We start from the raw sequence: 18,154 nt of genomic DNA on the forward strand, positions 1-18,154 counted from the left end.
GACGGGTGTCGTCAATTGTTTCACTTCAAATCGATCAGTTTAACTTGAGCTTTGCTGTAATGAACGAAAATTGAAAAATTACATATTTAATATTTAATTACCGACGAAATGTGATTCCGTTTGTTTTATTAGCTGTTTTGCTGTTTTTCCCTCACCACCGAATGGAACAGCCCCCCACAATTAGAGATATTATTTTATTACAAAAAATACATTTTGGAATATACGGAGACGTTCATAAAGGTCAGTTGTTGACGCTGTACTATTTCAGCCTCCTAATTTGTGATTTCATTGCAAACGAGAGTTGATATTTAAAAGTGATAATATATATGCCAGGGATGGACGGCCCTTATTTCGTCTCTATTTCTGATGTTTATATATACGATGCCGTCGACCTACTATTCAGCTGCCATTGCAATTTTTTAATATTCTGCTATTCAATGGCGTGTCGATGGCACGTCGATGACGTAATTCTAATAATACAGATATTATATAATTTTATATTGAAGACTAAATTGCTGATTAAAGATAAAAATTAAGATTTGGATAGTATTTCCATGTTTTAGTAAGACCTTAGAACCTTAGAGGAAAATTTTAAGGAAAATTTTTAGAGTGGAAAATGAACGAATGAATGCGATCACAGTTATTCCAACGTAGACTTTTTTCCATCCTCTAAGTCTGAGACTCAACTGCCATTGCAACCATATTTTAGTAGATTGGAAATATTATCATAATCTCAATGGAGTCTCAATGGAATTACAATGGCTAGTGGCTTCAAGAAAATTAACGGAATTGGACTCCTATCACTGTCCCATTACGACTTTAGCAATGCCGTAACGAAGCTATATAGCATAGTTTCCCAATTTAGCATTGCCGTGACGAAGTTATATAGCATAGTTTCCCAATTTAGCAATGCCGTAACGAGTTATATAGCACAGTTTCCCAAAGTGGTGCCTATCGCCTCCCAGTGGACGCTGAAGAGTCCTAGGCGGGCGGCAGGTGCCTGGGAAGAAATTGGGGGGGTGTTGATCCTGTCCAGGGGTGCTCCCGCATTTGAAAAAGAACCTGAATTAATTATATAAATTACACTACATATATATTTTTTCCTTGTGATTTTTTTGTGTTATTAATATAAAAAATACGTGTTTTCAATTATTTATTGTGGCGGTGGGCGCTGAAATTTTTTTATCTTGGTTAAGTGGGCGGTGAGCCAAAAAGTTTGGGAACCTATGCTATATTATAAACCGCTCTTATGAAATTGTACAGATTTTTCAAACTTCTTTTACTACAATTATAAGAATGCGTAGTTTCTCAAAGTTTTTTTTCTCATGTGTAACTAACCAGTCCATTGATCGTACCAATTAAAGTTTGGCTTATTGAACTGTTTATATTATTCAATATAGTAATGTCATTGTAACAAACGGAATGTTATTTCTTTTGACAATTGTCTAACTCGATGTTTATGTTACTTAGCACTTTGTAGATTATCTTAGAGGGTTACTTATTATGCTGGGCGAGGTAAGTTGACAAAACATTACCAACTAATCTTAAAGCATTTAAGTATTGTAAGAATGAAACAGGTAAGAATTTTAACCTCCCGAGTTACAGTCTCCCACGATTGAAAATAGAGTTTTGTAAACTAAATTCTGCCTTGTTTATAAAGCACCATTCTGTTGTGCTGATATTACCTGAGTAGGTGTTACTCGTAGGTAACTGTTGGCATCTGAGTCAGATAAAATATTTTGTGGTTACTAAATACAATTGAAATTCAGATGTAAAAAAATTCAAACCAAGATAAGTGTGCTTTGTTCGTGGCGGCGTTATGTAGGTATATTAAAAGTAAATTCATTTCAAAATAATGGAACCACGAAAATTGTGTTTAATTCGACAGTGAGATTCCTAATAAACTCTAACCTACCCACCGATAAGATTCGGTAAAGTACCTATAAGTGCGTCTCTACTTGAAGTAAGTATACCTTTTCTCTTATGGACAGATTTTATGCTTCTCCGATTGTGAATGTGGAAAAAAATTTTAAAATTCATAGAAAACTAGCTAGTGTCCGCGATTCGTACTTCGAGTAGCCTACACTTACTTGAGAAATGATTGATTCTCCTTACAAACTTTCATCGCCTATTTCACACCCTTTAAGATTTATTTTTGTGACACAAAGTAGCCCATGTCCATTTCCTAGGTCCCTCCTGCCTCTATATCAAAATTAATCAATTTGGTTCAGCGGTTTAGGCGTGAAAACGCAACAGATATTTGCATTTATAATATTATAAATAAAATAAATAATAAGAATAAAATAACTTTATTTCAGATTTCAAAAGGTGGTCCTTACTAAAGTGTTAGTAAAACAAAATTAAAATCTTAAGGAACTAAGTGTTAGTACAATAAAATCCAGATGAAAAAATAAAAAATATATAAAATCTGAAACATGAATATTAAAACATTTATATTGAAGCGTGTAATGACGTCCACCGGGCCAACATTGGCCTGTCCCAGAGGTTCGCAAACACGTTTAGGATGCAGTTGAGGCTGGCGCGTTGTCTGGTCTTCAGCGAGGCACACCGCTTCCTCATCACGGCTGCGAAACTGTCAGTCCTCGTCTCGGCGAAAATGCCGGACGCGACAGTCTCAACAATACCCGGATCGCGTTGTTGTATTGCACGCGAAGTTCATTGTACGACCTCTGCATGTAGTCCAATCATAGGTCGCACGAGTAAAAAGAGATACAAAAAGCTTTGACCAGAGTAATTTGTACACCGCGCGAACCTGCGGGCTAACATGTCTATATTCTCACTAAGGTTATCAGTAATCCGGTGACCCGAATATTTAAATTTACTAACAGTTTTCAAAGGAGGTGTTTTCAAGGCGGCACGGTTATAGGTTTTGGTACCTGCCTTGAAAACCATCAATTCGCTTTAACTCACATTATATTTGAGTCCATGGGCCACTCACAAATGTGCAGAAGACGCTTGAGAGCACCTATCGAGGGGCTCAGCAGCACCATATCGTCTACGTAGCTGATATTGTTCAAGCAAACGCCATCAACGTGACATCCGATTTTGGTATGCTGAGCTTCTCGATTAGCCCGTCCGTATAAAAATTAAAGAGCCGCGGAAAGGTTAAGCCTCTCTGTCTCACCCCGCACTCCAACCCATCCTGATCAGAGAGAGACCCCGCCCATCTCACAGTGTTCTTCTGGTGATTATACCTGTACCTTAAGAGGGACGTGATCTCACTAGGCAAGGTTGTTTGCCGATCACTCTTGTCCCACAGCACATCGTACGATACCAAATCGAAAGCCTTCGACAAATCAAGGTAGCAAGCAAAGACCAGCCGGCGTTCTTCCAGTTGTGTTGTACTGGACAGCGCGCTTCACGCATAGGATATTAGTTTGGATGTGTGTAAGTAGAAAAAATGTTATTTAGGGGATTATTCGGTGACATGTCTACACCATAGTGATACTCACTAGGAAAATAACATTAACGTATTTAATTTATCTAACTCTAAGTAAATAATATAACACTCGGAATTCGACGCGATTGCTTTTAATGGCCCAATAATAAGACATCACGGAGACGTGATAAAAAATATTTGTAAACCACAGACCAAATAAATACTAGGTGTAAACAAATAAATGTAGAGCCAGCTGTATACTATCAGGTAAAAACAGAATATAATTTGTTATAATTATTAATACAAAGATCGAACACTCGGAAAAAACACTCAGAAAAAATTCCTTCGATCCGGTCGAATTCGAACCGACGTCTTCTTGCATACCGTGCCAGACGCTATACCAACTAAGCCACGGAACGAACCAACGGACCTCGCGAATTTTTCTATGTGCTTGCGTCGTGTCTTTGTACTTGGTCTTTCAACGACTTTTTAGTCGTAGCGCCATCTATGAGAAAGGCGCGAGTCTGTTTTCGAGTGTTCGATCTTTGTATTAATAATTATAACAAACTAGTGGGAGTAATTTCACAAAAAATAATTGAATATCAATTCAATAAAAATTTAATTAAAATATAATTTATAATGGTTTTTTTCAACTGGACATGTCGTTCAGACAAATTAAATTTAGAGATGTTCCTTGGCGTTACTTTGTTATAAAGAATGCTACAAACTTTATAACAAAGTATCCCATATCATTGTTGGGCCGTATACGGAGAATGTGGAACATGGCAATGTCTTAATAATATTATGGAAAATTATCTGCAATACTTGAAAAAAGAAATTCTTTTATTTGGGTTTTCTAAATAGTTGTAGTGATGATGATGTCACAGAAAAGGTCGTGTACACCCATAAGTATTTTACAGTACCTATAGTCTGCGGTGGCGCTATTTACTCCAGGTATTAATTTAATTACTCTACTTATTAAGTTTCATACAATAACTCGTATTGTCATGACCATTATCCAATGAAATAAGTAATTAACAAAATTCTTAGGTTTCTAAACCCTGGATAGAAGTGCTAAATGGAAAAAAGGGCAGTTAGTTAATAAAAGTGATAAAACAATAGAAAATACAGCAATGTAATTATATAATTATATATAATTTATATAATTTCTTTAGATGGAAAAAATACTAATCGATCAATTATCGACATAAAATTCCAGACACAGATGACGATTGACATTTTTGTGAGATGATGAACGACAAAAACTCGATAGAATCAAAACAGTTTATGAAGGTTGGTTCTTGGTGGACAGCTAGTGTAACATGTTTTGCTTAACTTTAATGTACGTATGTATGTATGTGTATAGATCATCCCAGTATGTTTATGTGGTCTGTGATGTGTAAGCATGAAATGTTCGAAGTAATGAAATATTCATAAGTTTTGAGACAAACTTTGACTTTAAAAATAAAACAAAAAAATACTGGCAGCTTTTTAATACTTTTTTTTTTTTAATTTTGGATTTGGACTGTTTGTGTTCTATTTGTAGGTTTTCAAATTAATTTCTATCATTTTTCTCGTGATGTGTGTTATCACGTGAGGAACAAAACAGTATCGTGCGACTGTAATTTCGCTACACATAGCGATTTTCCGTGGAGGTTTTGCGTGACATAAAACGTTTTGGGGTAAGCCGCAATTTTGTATATTACACCATAATATGTTACAAGGTGCCTGATTCCTTGAAAAATCTTTCAGGGAATCTGTCGCCCGCGGTCTGTAAGGACAACTGCGAACATCAAAATAATCAGATTTGCAGTCTAACATTTCGAGTGTCAATAGAATACTGAAATACGATCCCAAGTTAAAGGCAATCGTAGAGTCGTAGAAAAGTTCACTTCCTAAATGATCGCCTTCGTAAATTACGACGCCAACGTTGCCCGATGCTGCTTAGGAGACACGATACGAAAAAGATGCGCTTCACCGACGAAAAAATTTTCACGGTCGAAGAAAAGTTTTACAGACGAAACTACAAATTTTATGCTTCGCGTACCCATCATGTGAGTGTGATGGCATAGTGTGAACGTTTCGTATGAAGGTGTAACTCGGCTCCATTTTTGCCAACAAGACGTTAAGATGAAACCAAAAAATTATCAAAGTGATATTTTAGAGACTGTGGTGAAATCCCTATCTAATACTATTTCACAACAAAGAATGGATTTTCCAGCAAGACTCAGCACCGGCCCCTAAGGCTAAAACGACTCAAACAGCATAGGAAAGAGAAATTTGCCGGGCTTCATCGCGGCGGAAGAATGGCCACCCTCCAGTCCTGATCATAACCCACATGAGAATAGTCTATGGACTGAATTGGAGCTCAAGGTCTGCCAAAAGTCTTACCCAAATTTGGATTCGCGTAGGACTTTTGGCAGAGTGGGTCCTCACCAAAGAAGCGAACCGAATCCTACTGGAGAAATTTCGTGCAACGACTCAAGATTAGCCAGAACGTCTAAGAGCTTGTATTAGGAATGGAGGCGGTCATTTGAGTAATGATTGCTGGTAGTTGTTGGTTAGTGTCTATTAATCATTATCTCAGAATTTTAAAAATATATTTATTTCTTTAAATTTTTATGTAACTATTACTTTGTCTTAAAACTCATGAACAGACGAAGTAGTATACTTATTTTGTATGTTATTGAAAAATATGGTCATAGTTCGTCCACGAAAGTACGACTGCGGATGTTATGCCACAAGGGCAGCGTGCTCCAGAATCGCGATCGAGAGGCTAAGTCGCCTTTCATTACCAGGTCGTCCCCTATCTCAAAATATTCCATATTTTGTGAACTGGTGGCTCTTTCCCATACGGCTGGCAATTTCTCGGGTTTATTTGGATTCCTAAAATGAAAATATTGATCGATTAGAAAATAAATCGACCTAAACGCATTGGTCCTTTGTGGAGGACTATGGGGTATACTCTTTCTTTAAACGACTTAACAATGGGACGTACATGGGTTAAGCTAGAGAACAAAATGCAATTAGGATATTGACACTTATGATTCTTTCGGATTATCCATTTCACTTTTGGTTCCACCATTGGGTCCAATAGGATTTTCATCTAACTAAGTGGTAACATAGCAGTACTTATGATACCACTTAATTAGATGGTTTTAACGAGTAAATTTTTGGGTTGTCCGATCATAGTGATATTAAAATGAATGACTAAGTCTTATTAGTTACCTACAGTGTGATATCATTGACCATTTTAGTAGCAGGAGAGCTCCTGGTGAAAGAGTTTGTCCAGGGAAGCACTGCCACCTTACCTATTTTTGCCGCCAAGCAGTAATGTCAGTATTACTATGTTCCGGTGTTGAAGGGTAAGAGTGCTGGTGAAATTATAGGCACATGGGACTTATGTCTCAGGATGACGGGCTCAGTGGCAGTGCGCTTATTACGAGCATATAGCTTATCATCAAGCGCATGTTGTTCATCCCGTCATTTGAAATTATAAAAAAAAAAGTCTGATTTTTTATGACAGTGATAGGTTGTTATGTACTTACCCGCTTACGGCAAAATTGGTCCACATAGTGATAATAAGTTTGCTGATCTCCAGATCTTTCGTTGTGGGGTCACGATGGAAGACGATGGGAAACAAATGCAAAAGATCATCAGCGTGACACACGTAACTGTTCTCTTCGGGATCTCCAAATATTGCAGTAAAACTGTTCGATGCTTTGTACGTTAATTCGTACAGAAATACTGGTTTTCTTGTGTAATTTAATGCCAATTCTACAGCCTCTATCAATGGGTATGCAAAATTTGAATCTGTGTAAATCTGTAAGAGAATACTCAATTGAAGAACATAAATCTTATATACTTTACCTATCACAAGCTAGAAACATGATTTACAGAATTTTGTTTCTCCGAAAACCTTTAGATTTTTATTGAATAGATTTTGCTTCATTTGTCCGAAAACACGTTACGGTTTTTTTCATTACACTATTTAATGTTTCACTATTTTGACATATGGACAAGTTATTCTTTTCCCGATTTTTATTTCCCCCACAAACCGTTTGACCAATAATTATTATTACCTATTGTTACAATAATTAATAATAATTATTGTAACAATAGGTTTTCGGATCAACGATACTTCTGCTGTAAGACATTTCTGTGTTGGAAATTTATACCAAAACTGTCATCGCACTAATGAAAAAAAGTTGAACCATTTTCGGACTAATGAAATTCGGAAAAAAGAAATTCGAGTTTGTGATAGGTTACCGTTTCTGCATGTGCAACATTTTTAAAACTTATTACTTTTACAATTTTTACTTCTTCAGACCCAATAAAATACTATAGAAAAAGCTATAAACGGCCAATATACATTAAAATTTATTAAATATTTACCTATAAGCTTCAGTCCCAAGCAACATCGTTTAGGTCTGAAAATTGCAACTCAGATTTTTTTTAAGTATTTTTCTAGGTTTACTAGGTATATGGTAATAGCACTAAATTTGAATGCGGTATTTTCATAATAATGTACACTGGGCGTTTACGGGTACATAGAAATAATATTATCTAGATCAGAATCATTTTACGTATTATCTACATTTTGATACACGGGGCCTTAGAAGGTTAATTAGATAGGCAGTTTTGCTACTCATAGTTTGAATGCTATAGCTGATAATTTAATACGTTATTTATTACTAACATCGAGTATACCAGATTTAATTTCTTCTGGTGAGAGACCCTTCAGGTATTTATTTCTAATTCTCTTGGTAATGACGTCCGCGTAAGGAGAGTTCTCGTAGTAAAAAGTCACGGGAGCTATAGTGTCGAACCCTGCCATGAACTCCTTCAATCTTGTTGTATTTGAAGTTATCCCTGTAACGTACATTATCTACTTAGTTTCGTTTTTTTTATCGATAATGGTTCATTTCAACTAAATTTATTTTACGTGTTGGCTAATCCAATATCAAGTTATATAACATTGAATTTAAAGTAATGAAAATTCGGGAACCTATTGGTACGTTGTAAAATTGTACCAAAGTCCCAATGGATTCCAGTTGCGTTATGTAACTGTAGAAGTATCCGTTTTGGTTTGCTGCACCAGGAATATTTAGAAAAATTTTTTTTCTTCTCATATGATAGAATCGAACTTTAACGAAGTCAGATTTCCAAATGTACGGAGATAAGAAGAGCTCACAGACAGATTTGACACATCCTTCATCTCTGGTAAGTCCGGTTAACCATGGAACTGATGGTGGAGTCGGGTGTCTTGGGTTCTTAGTTAAAAAGGCTCCAGACAAGTCGGGCTCGACCACAGCTTTGAATGGAGTCAAAGGTTCGTAATCCCACACCTGAAAGTGGATATTGAAAATAACATTGCGGTAGTAACATAACAATTTTAATGATTAGAGTAATGGCCTACAAGAACAATGCATAAAGAGTGTATAATGCTGACATCGAGTATACTCGATGAATGCTGAAAAGCACTTACAGTACAGTTATTTTCTTACTGTCTCTAGGCGATCTTCGGATTTCCCAATGCGTCCGAATATCAATTACCCTGTCTAGCCATTATAATAGATTTATCCACACTAATACTTTAAATGCGAAAGTAACTCTGTTACGTTTTCACGCCTAAACCACTGAACCAACTTTGATAATTTTGATATAGAGATAGATGGGGCCTAGGAGAAGGATATAGGCTTTCTCTTGTCACAAAAATAGATCTGAAAGGGGGTTAAATAGGGGATGTAAGTTTGCGCGGAGAACCACTAAAAGTGTGAAGTTTAATATACTACAGTAGACTACTTAAAGTACTTATTTTGCGCAAACGAAGTCGCAGGCTCCAACTTGTCATCTACATCAATTTGAATTCAGAAGTACGTATTTTATTGTTGTTTTGTTTTTCATATGAAATAGTTATAAGGCTGTAAATATTTTTATTTTTATAATAACATTTATCCCATAACAAGCAAATTAGTAAAAATATAACGAAAATAAAGAGTAGTAGCAACTCCGTGCACTTCCAAGTCGATTGAGTGCGTCCAGTCTGCACCAAGTGTAAAGGGCAATTGACTGACAAAAATTCGACCACAGTCGAAACACAAACATTGCCCAGAGATATTAAGAAAAATAGTTCTTTTTTATAACGCACACACTCATAGCGCAGCACTAGGGAAACCCTATGTCGCGGGTGCCATGGACACATACATAAGACAGCTACAAATTACACCCAAATTCACGAGAGAAATGAATGTAGGCCGTACAAATATTTCTCCCGGCCCGGGAATAGAAACTCCTCTGCGTGGCAGACTAGCATGGTAACTTTCAACCACAGAGGCAATTAAGTTTAGTTAACTTGTATAAGAAACAAGTATTTAAAATCCCTAGTGGGGACGAAAACTAAAGGTGTAATCCGAATAGCTATTCCGGTTCGCATCTACCTAGTATGTTCGTACTTTCGTACAAATTACAATCTCGAGAGTTCCTTACACCGTCACTGCGCCAGTCTCCCTGAGACATAGGTTGATAAGTCTCATTTGCCTGTAATTTCACCAGCACCCTTGCCCGTCAAAACCCGGAACGCAATGCTCACAGTAATGTGAGCATTGCGCTGCCACCTTACCTATGCGTAAGGTGGCAGTACCTCCTTGGGCGAACTCTTTCACATGAAGCTGTATTGCTATTAAATTGTGGCCCGTATGGAAGTGCTTAAATCGTCTTCGCACTCAGGTAGGACGCTGCAAAGATACGATGCGTAAATGGGGTTCCAGCAGGGATACCTACTAGTCAAACCCAATGTGACTGCGGTGCCCCAACACAGTCCATGCAGCACTTACACACACAGTAACACAAGTGTCCTTAATATCTGTACGGAGGAAGATCTCTACGCGGCCACGGACAGCGCAATCAAGGTAGCAACGTACTATAGAGGGTCAATACAGTCCTAAAATAAAAAAGTATCGACACGATAAGAAGAAGTTGGCGAAATTTGAAAAGAAGAACAATATCTTCAAATTTTAAACAAATGTATAGGGAATCTAATATGTTTTCAGAGATGTAAAATTATTTTTTGTTCAATTTTTTTATCATCTTCAAAACGATCTAGATTTAGTCGTAGGGTACTTATAGTTTTTTGTTACACTTGGAGACCGATGGAAATGACTAAACCTAATATATAGAGCTTACATAAAAGCGATACTCCGTGTTGATTATATCATAACTGTTTCTAGCGCGTAGACAAGTTAGCATCTTGTCTGAAGGCGCCTGGGGGCAGTCCAATAGCTTGGCCAGACGGAACGTATTGCGCAGCGCCTCGCCTGGAGGTGCTTCCGCCCATGGAACCAACGCTGTGCCAGACTCCGATATTGCTTTGTGAAATAATCCTAGAACAATGAGACACACGCCGACTATCTTACTCATAGTACAACAATCATGGTTTGTAGTCTTAGTAACAGCACAGTAAAAAAAAATCTTATTATTATAAATATGACTAACTCAAAATGGTTTCTTGGTGCAATTTTAGAAATGTACAATCGACTGAGTTAAGTACATAAGATATATCAGTCACTATGGATCCTAGGCAAAGTTCGGTGCACTGCATCTGTTTACCAAGATTTTAATGATTTATTCACTTATTTCTGTCCGTCGCAAACGAACTTCTTACCGCCTGATAAATTTATTACAGCAATGCGATAATCATACACTATTGACTGGACTTTTTGGTTCGTTTGTTTACTTTTTTGTATGGATTCTTTTTTAATTAGCATGGTTATTAAAGACATCATTAATTTGCGTTACTTACCAGCGCTAGTTTCAGACATCATATGATAGTGAACACTAGCCCCTCCGGCGCTCTCCCCGAAAATGGTCACAGAGTTTTTGTTTCCTCCAAAACTATGAATGACCTTCTGAACAAATCTTAGCGCTTCTTGTTGATCTTTGAGACCGTTATTGCCGGGGCAGTGTTCATCTTGAGTAGACAAGAAACCTAGAGGACCTGAAACATCTTAATCTACGTGATAGCTGACTGGTGTTGCCCAAGATCTTGCAAAAATACATTTCAAGACTACCTAATTGTAGCAAGACCAAGACTGGCCATGCAAGACTTGGGTAAGAAGAGGACTGACTCTGCGAGGCTCTTGCATCTCGCAGTACATTAAACGAATGTTTAAGTTTCTAACAAATTTTGCGCATCAAATTTTAACTCACCAATATGATCAAAAAACTACCTACTCATCGAAATGGTCTTATTTATTGAGGCGAATCACGGAAGAGAAGCGGGAAAAACTTTTGCGAGATCAAAATATATGGTTTAGGTATTTACATTTTAATAATAGGGTTATAAAAAATATACGATAGACATAAGGATATTTTCTAAAGAAACACACATGATAAGATGTACTTTCTTCGGTCCTAACTGAAAACAAGCTAAGTCTAAAATGCATATTATTAAGAAAAAATATCTAACTTAGGTATACATAATTTTTGTATGGAGATATTTCAAGTATCTACTAAAGAGAACCTGCTAAATTTTAGTTTTGAACTGAAGTCATTAAATCACATTTATCCCAAAATTTGCATATTGCTTAGCGGTTTAGTGACACGTCGTATCGCCCGTTGCCCCATCAGTCGCCATCGGGCGCCAATCGACGTCGGATTTGTGTAAAATTTTCTCCACCTGTTCTTATTTTATTCATATTATAAGTATTTTTGATCTGGACTGTAACTAATGATTACTTGCGTTTAAAACCTTTTAAAAAGGGTGATTATTTAGATCTCCCATGAGTACCTCTGTTAGTCTAACCGGTAATAGATGGTCTTAAATGTCTTTACTATTTCCTTACCCAGTCTATAATTAGTGGTGACAAGAACAATGTCGCGATCTAGAAGGTAGTCAGGGCCGTACATGACACTACCGCCACACATCCATCCACCACCGTGGAACCACACCATTACAGGGAGTAGATTCTTTTCTGGCAACAAATCCTAAAACATATTATTTAAACACTATTATTATAGCTGGTAAAACGTAAATAAAATGATGTAATAAACATTATTAAGTTTTACTAAGTACCATGATAATTCATAATTTTTTTGTGAAATTTCTGCGTGAAATCGAACACAGAATAATTACTTCGATATGACAGGACTGGAACTGTGTTATTAATTATAACAAGCTAGGGAAGTAATTTGAGAAAAAATTAAGTAATATCATGGTAGTAAAACATAATATTAATTACAATCAATATTAGAATTTATTATAAAGCGACATCTTTTGTCAACCTCTGCCCCCTAGCATGGCTTCGCATGGTAGTCGCGACACGCGCTATAAAATTGAAATAAGCGCGCGCTATTGGCTATGTAAATTGGATCTGATTGAGACAGCCAATAGTGCGCGCTTATTCCAATTTTATTGCACGCGTCGCACTATCATGCTACGGGGGCTGATCAGAGTTCTCACTGATCGCGCAACGGTAAATATATATTGTTTATTAAGGGCGGTAAATAAGGAATTACGAACCCGACTCTATTAGACATTAGATAATTATAAAATAAATAATTTCAAAATACTGAAAATGCTGCAGAATTTGAATTTATGAAATTAATTTAGTAAGTCAATGAAAGTATAGTTAAATTTGCAAATGTTTACTTTTTTCTATACTTCAAGTATATGCGAAATACATTCAGATTTTTCGAGCACAAAAACTTTTTGCTTAATCTTAACGTTGAGAAGTACAATACAATTAAAATATAAAATAAATCCATGACTGCCATAAGGCGGTACGGTCGACTTTGCCTGCATGTTATGACACTGTCACAAACGTATAGAGAAATTCGTAAGGTCTGCTGATTCAATCTGTAGCTCAGTTGTTAGAGCGGTTGCCATGGTGTGGCGCAGACGTAGGTTCGAGTCCTGTCAGATCGAAGGAATTTTTCTTTGTATTCGATCTTTGTATTAATAATTGAAAAATAAAGTTATTTAATTAAATTTTTAGATGACCCTTTCATTAAATAATAAAAATGGATAAGTACAATGTGGTCTAATAATCAATAAAATAACCAATTTGTTATGCTTAATAGGACTACGAGGAACTAAATCCGTATAAATACAGCTACGCTGCCGCCTTTAGTTGAAAGGGCACATGTCACATATTTTCAAAAAAAGTTGTTATTTATTACTACCGTGATCAATAAAGAAAGGCCGTGTTACTATTTATATTTTTTTCTAGGTGGATAAGGTATGCAGTTACCGCAAAAGAAAAGTAGATTTTTTTAATTTGACTTCTATAAATATTATTTTATCGGTTTTGAGTTTTTGTCACAAGTGCCCTTTCAACGAACTGCGGCAATGTAGAGAGGCGATTATTGCACAAATAGTTATCTTAATCCGTATACACCTAAGTACCTCTTTAAATAAAACGTACATTGTTGGTATGGGGAGTGTAGATGTTTAGATAAAGGCAGTCTTCTTGGCCTTCTATGTCTATCTGCCGAACATATGGATTCCTTTGAACGCACAAAGGACTTGGTTTGGTTGCGATCAAGGTCTCTGTCCACGGCAGAACGGCTATGGGAGCCTGAAAATTAATATAGTCTTGAAAATTGGTGCTGACTTCATCACGTTGTTAAAATATACGAAGACCTTTAAGGATCGGTAGAAGTTAATCGTATAAATATGTAGATGGGTTAATGTACCGCACACACAGATAGTATTTTGATTGGCAAAGACAGAGCTAGCGAACATTTACTGTACAAAATAGGTAGCCACATTTAATAAATGTACGAAAACATTTCGTTCCAGTCGATGTACGTAAGTACGTGAACGTGGCTTGTGTGACAGCCAAAATCATAGTACAATAAATACAATAGAAGTGCTTAGTGGGCGTCGTACGTGTGTCAGCAATACGCGGAGTTTCGCATACTTGAGCCCAGCCCGCCATTTTTGCTTTGTACGTTAGGCAAGAGCCGCACTGGTGTGGCGACAGCGACGCGGCGGCGACGCGAAATAATAGGTGGCCGCATTCCAAAAGCCAAGAGAAGCCAGCGAAACGACGCTACGTCGCTTAATGGGTGGCCGCATCAGGCAGGTTAGGCGATGACGATGATGGTTAGGCGATCAGCGGCGGCCGCACTGACGCCGCACGCGACGAATAGTCACGTTTGCGTTGTGGAAAGAGGTGCGGTGTCTCCTTCGTAACTCTTCGCTCGAATGCTCTTTCGCACGAACACCGCGAGGCAGTGCGGCCGCTCAGGTGCATCACCGCATATTTTGTCGGAAATTGTGACATCTCATTACTTTTAGAACATTTGAAATTTCTTTAGGATATGAACAAATAAATTTCGCATGTCATTTCTGCAGTGCGGCCACCGACATACGTTTATATGAGTTTATTTTCACGAAATTGCCGTCGCGTCGCAGTGCGGCCGTGTCGATAATCGATAATGTCGATAAACTTCGAAAATCGCGGAAAAATGGTGTATTTTGCTACTTTTGAGTGCAAGAATAATAGTCGCACCTGTTATTTATCCGTGGTGGTGTTTTTTTATAATATCAAGTGAGGGGACGAACATGTAGTGTGTCGGGTGGTAAACTACACGGTTGTCCACAACAGTTGCAGTGCCACTCAGAGCTTTAAATCGCAAAGATCTGAGGGGCACTCCGTGTTTCATACCATCGTTGTCTTATTTTATTTTATTTTAATAAATTTCCATTTTCTGTTTATGGTAATAGATTTTATGTTATAAGAAACCAAAATAAAACCGCTAAAATATGGATAACTTTGTTTTGCAGAACGTTAAGCATTAATCGTTAATCGTGGCGACAGCGGTTCCGAGGCTTACACCATTTGCCATAGCGTTCAAAATGCAGTATAAACACTTGTCAGTTTGTATAAGCCAGACTTCCCTAATACATGACGGAAAATACGTCGTAATTAGTTATGTAAGTAACTAGTTGAGGTACGCCGCAGAAAATAATATGAATGCACCTTGCAGTGCATTCATATTGGTAAGCTAACGCCGTCTTAGATCGTACTAGTAACAATGTGTAAAAATTAAATTCACCTAGTGAATCATACTTAAGTTTGCAGTCGACAGTTGATTTTATGATAAATACTATAAAAAACTGAATTTATTGCAAAAACGCGGTCAAACGTTGATCAAGTATCGTTGCCAATAACTTGATCTAGAAATATAGATAAAAAAATACATTACATACTGTGCCATTCAGCCGGTTATTGGTTAAGTAATTGTACACGTACATAACCATTAATGTTAAATCCAGCAGTTGGACACTTTTGCAGGCTAGTTAAAAAACAAGTCTATAAAAGAAAAACTCGGCAACAGATAATCAGCAGATGCAGTGTGAGGGCGTTTGCGCGACTGATCCGGACAGGTACGAGTATATACAGATTTAGAAAACCCAGACGACCGCGGATGTCGCTTAAGCACTGCATCCAATCCGAATCACAGTTAATAATTATGTCATTTGTACATCTAGAGATTCAAATTTCTGCTGTTCTGGTTCTGTGTGGCACACAGCATTTAAGTCGTTCCTTAATTAGGTGTCCTTTCAACCTCCGTGAACTTTTGGCGTTGTTGTTATACATACGATTACGCAAGAGAAATAAAGAGTTCTGGATACCTACACATTTTCCTGATGAGGAACATTTTGTAATAATCACGTTATACTATATATAGCTCGATTACCACTGACTGATCCAGATACTGACATAATTGTTCTCCCAGAAGGAGTGCCGGTGGGTAAAAATAATGTACTAGACTCGTAGACGGATCGGTCCCGTGAGTACCAGAAAAATCCGAAATCATCAGGTAAACGCCTACGCGCGCGGCTAAAGTATAAGACCTACCGGAAAGGTGTTCTTACTAAAAATGGCCGCCACCCTGGTCAGTTTCTACCGGAAGTGAAAAAAATTCGAAATTCGTAAAAACAAGATGGCCGCCACACAAATTGCAGAGCTTTATATCTCGAAAACTACAAGAGGTAGGTGGGGGGTGCTCGACCAAATGTCATAGAGGGCGGCGGGGGTCAACTGCCGGTGACAAATTTTTTTCAAGATGGCCGACTCAAAATGGCGGCCCGAAAAATAGGTGGTCCAATCCGGCCGAAATTTGGCATGCGGACGTGTATGGGGGCTTAGGTTACAAATCTGGGGTTAGAAATTTGATTCCGCCATTTTCCAAGATGGCCGCCATACATGTGAAACTTTCGCCCTTTGGAGTCATTTTTCGCCCAGAAGAAGGGTGGATAGGTACGTAGTGATGTAGGAGAGTAATGGTTATATCGGTCATATGAACGTCAAAAACTATTGAACTCTTTGAAATGTGCTCCGCATCAGGTACTACCCTAGCTGTCCGGCCAAAGTATACGTCTAGGCTCAAAGTGCCCCTAACAAATGTTCATACACACCCTGGGCAATTTTTAAGGAAAGTGAAAAAAGTTCAAAATTCGAAAAACAAAATGGCCGCCATACAAATTTCGGCGGCCAGCATTTCGGAAACTGTTGGACATAGGTAGATCGCGTTCAAACTAATATCGTAGAGAGCGACAAGATCTAACTGGCTGTAGACAAAAAAGTGCTCCGATCCGGCTGAAATTTTATAGCCTTCCATGTTTGGGAGCCTGTAATACGAATTTGCGGTCAAATTCTAGATTTCGCCATTTTCCAATATGGCCGCCATATATTTTCCACAGTCCACTATGTTCCGAGACCTACATCTGGGCGAGTGTTGGACATAGATGAGAGGCGCTCAAGCAAATGTACAGAATAGTACGAGCCAACTGCAGGTAAAAAAATTTTCAAGATGGAGGACTCCAAATGACCGCCAGAAGTAAAAATGCTCCGATCCGAATGAAATTTAACATCCGACCGTGAATAGAGGTTCATAGTATGTATCTGCGAACGAAATTTGAATTCCGCCATTTTCCAAGATGGCCGCCATACAAGTGTATTTTCGGTTTTTCTGACCAGCACATTTTCTCCCAGAAGAAACGCGGGTGTATAAGAATGACGTATGCGAATAATGGTTGGGTGGATTTGGTGAGTATCAAAAAGTACCAAAACCTTCGAAAAGTGCTCAGCATCAGGGAGGACCCCAGCTGCACGTGCGAAGTATACGTTTTAGCCCTAAGGTCTCCAAACAAATGTTGCTCGACACCCTGGGCAGTTTCTACCGGGAGTAAAAAAATTTCAAATTCGCAAAACAAAATGGCCGCCATACAAATTTCGGGGGACTATATCTCTGAAACTATTAGAGATAGGTAAATTATGTTTAAACTAAAGTCCGAAAAGACGATAGGAGCTAATTGACTGTCAACTTCATTTTTTCAAAATGGTTGATTCAAGATGGCCCCCTGAAAAAAATTTACCGATGGTGCTGAAATTTGGCACTTGGCCGCGTATGAGGCCCCATAATATGAAATTGTGTTTGTAGTACTTCATTTTCCAACATGGCCGCCATACAATTTCCACCGTCCAACGTCATTGTTCTCCTAGAACGAATCGAGGTGTGTTAAATAAATGTACAAGGATTGTGTTTGACTGAGAATATTAAATACCAGAAAAATCCAAAACTTTCAAGACGTGGTCTGCATCAGGTAGGACACCACCTGCCCGGCCAAAGCGTCAGAGATGGTATGGCTTTCAAACAAAAATTATCAAGGAACCTGATCAGGTTCTACTGGAACTAAAAATTTTCCAAAATGGCGAATCCAAGATGGCCGCCATAAAAAAA

The 18,154-nt window shown here is 37.8% G+C and overlaps 1 protein-coding gene across 2 annotated transcripts in view; it reads right to left on the reverse strand.

Annotated features, from left to right (window-relative positions):
• Positions 1 to 4,626: 4,626 nt before the first annotated feature.
• The window catches only part of LOC113232044 (venom carboxylesterase-6-like), an 18,360-nt gene continuing 4,832 nt past the window's right edge, over positions 4,627 to 18,154 (reverse strand). For both annotated transcript variants that reach the window (XM_026466700.1, XM_026466774.1), the window contains exons 2-9: positions 13,825 to 13,977; positions 12,244 to 12,385; positions 11,202 to 11,396; positions 10,586 to 10,782; positions 8,595 to 8,748; positions 8,100 to 8,272; positions 6,949 to 7,223; positions 4,627 to 6,286 (exon numbers count right to left, since the gene is read on the reverse strand). In XM_026466700.1, coding sequence (XP_026322485.1) covers positions 6,100 to 6,286; positions 6,949 to 7,223; positions 8,100 to 8,272; positions 8,595 to 8,748; positions 10,586 to 10,782; positions 11,202 to 11,396; positions 12,244 to 12,385; positions 13,825 to 13,977 — 1,476 coding nt within the window. In that variant the 3' untranslated portion in view covers positions 4,627 to 6,099. The remainder of the gene's footprint in view (positions 6,287 to 6,948; positions 7,224 to 8,099; positions 8,273 to 8,594; positions 8,749 to 10,585; positions 10,783 to 11,201; positions 11,397 to 12,243; positions 12,386 to 13,824; positions 13,978 to 18,154) is intronic.

Source organism: Hyposmocoma kahamanoa, unplaced genomic scaffold (assembly GCF_003589595.1).
Source record: "Hyposmocoma kahamanoa isolate Upper Pololo Valley unplaced genomic scaffold, ASM358959v1 100021, whole genome shotgun sequence".
Taxonomy (NCBI): Eukaryota; Metazoa; Arthropoda; class Insecta; order Lepidoptera; family Cosmopterigidae; genus Hyposmocoma; species Hyposmocoma kahamanoa.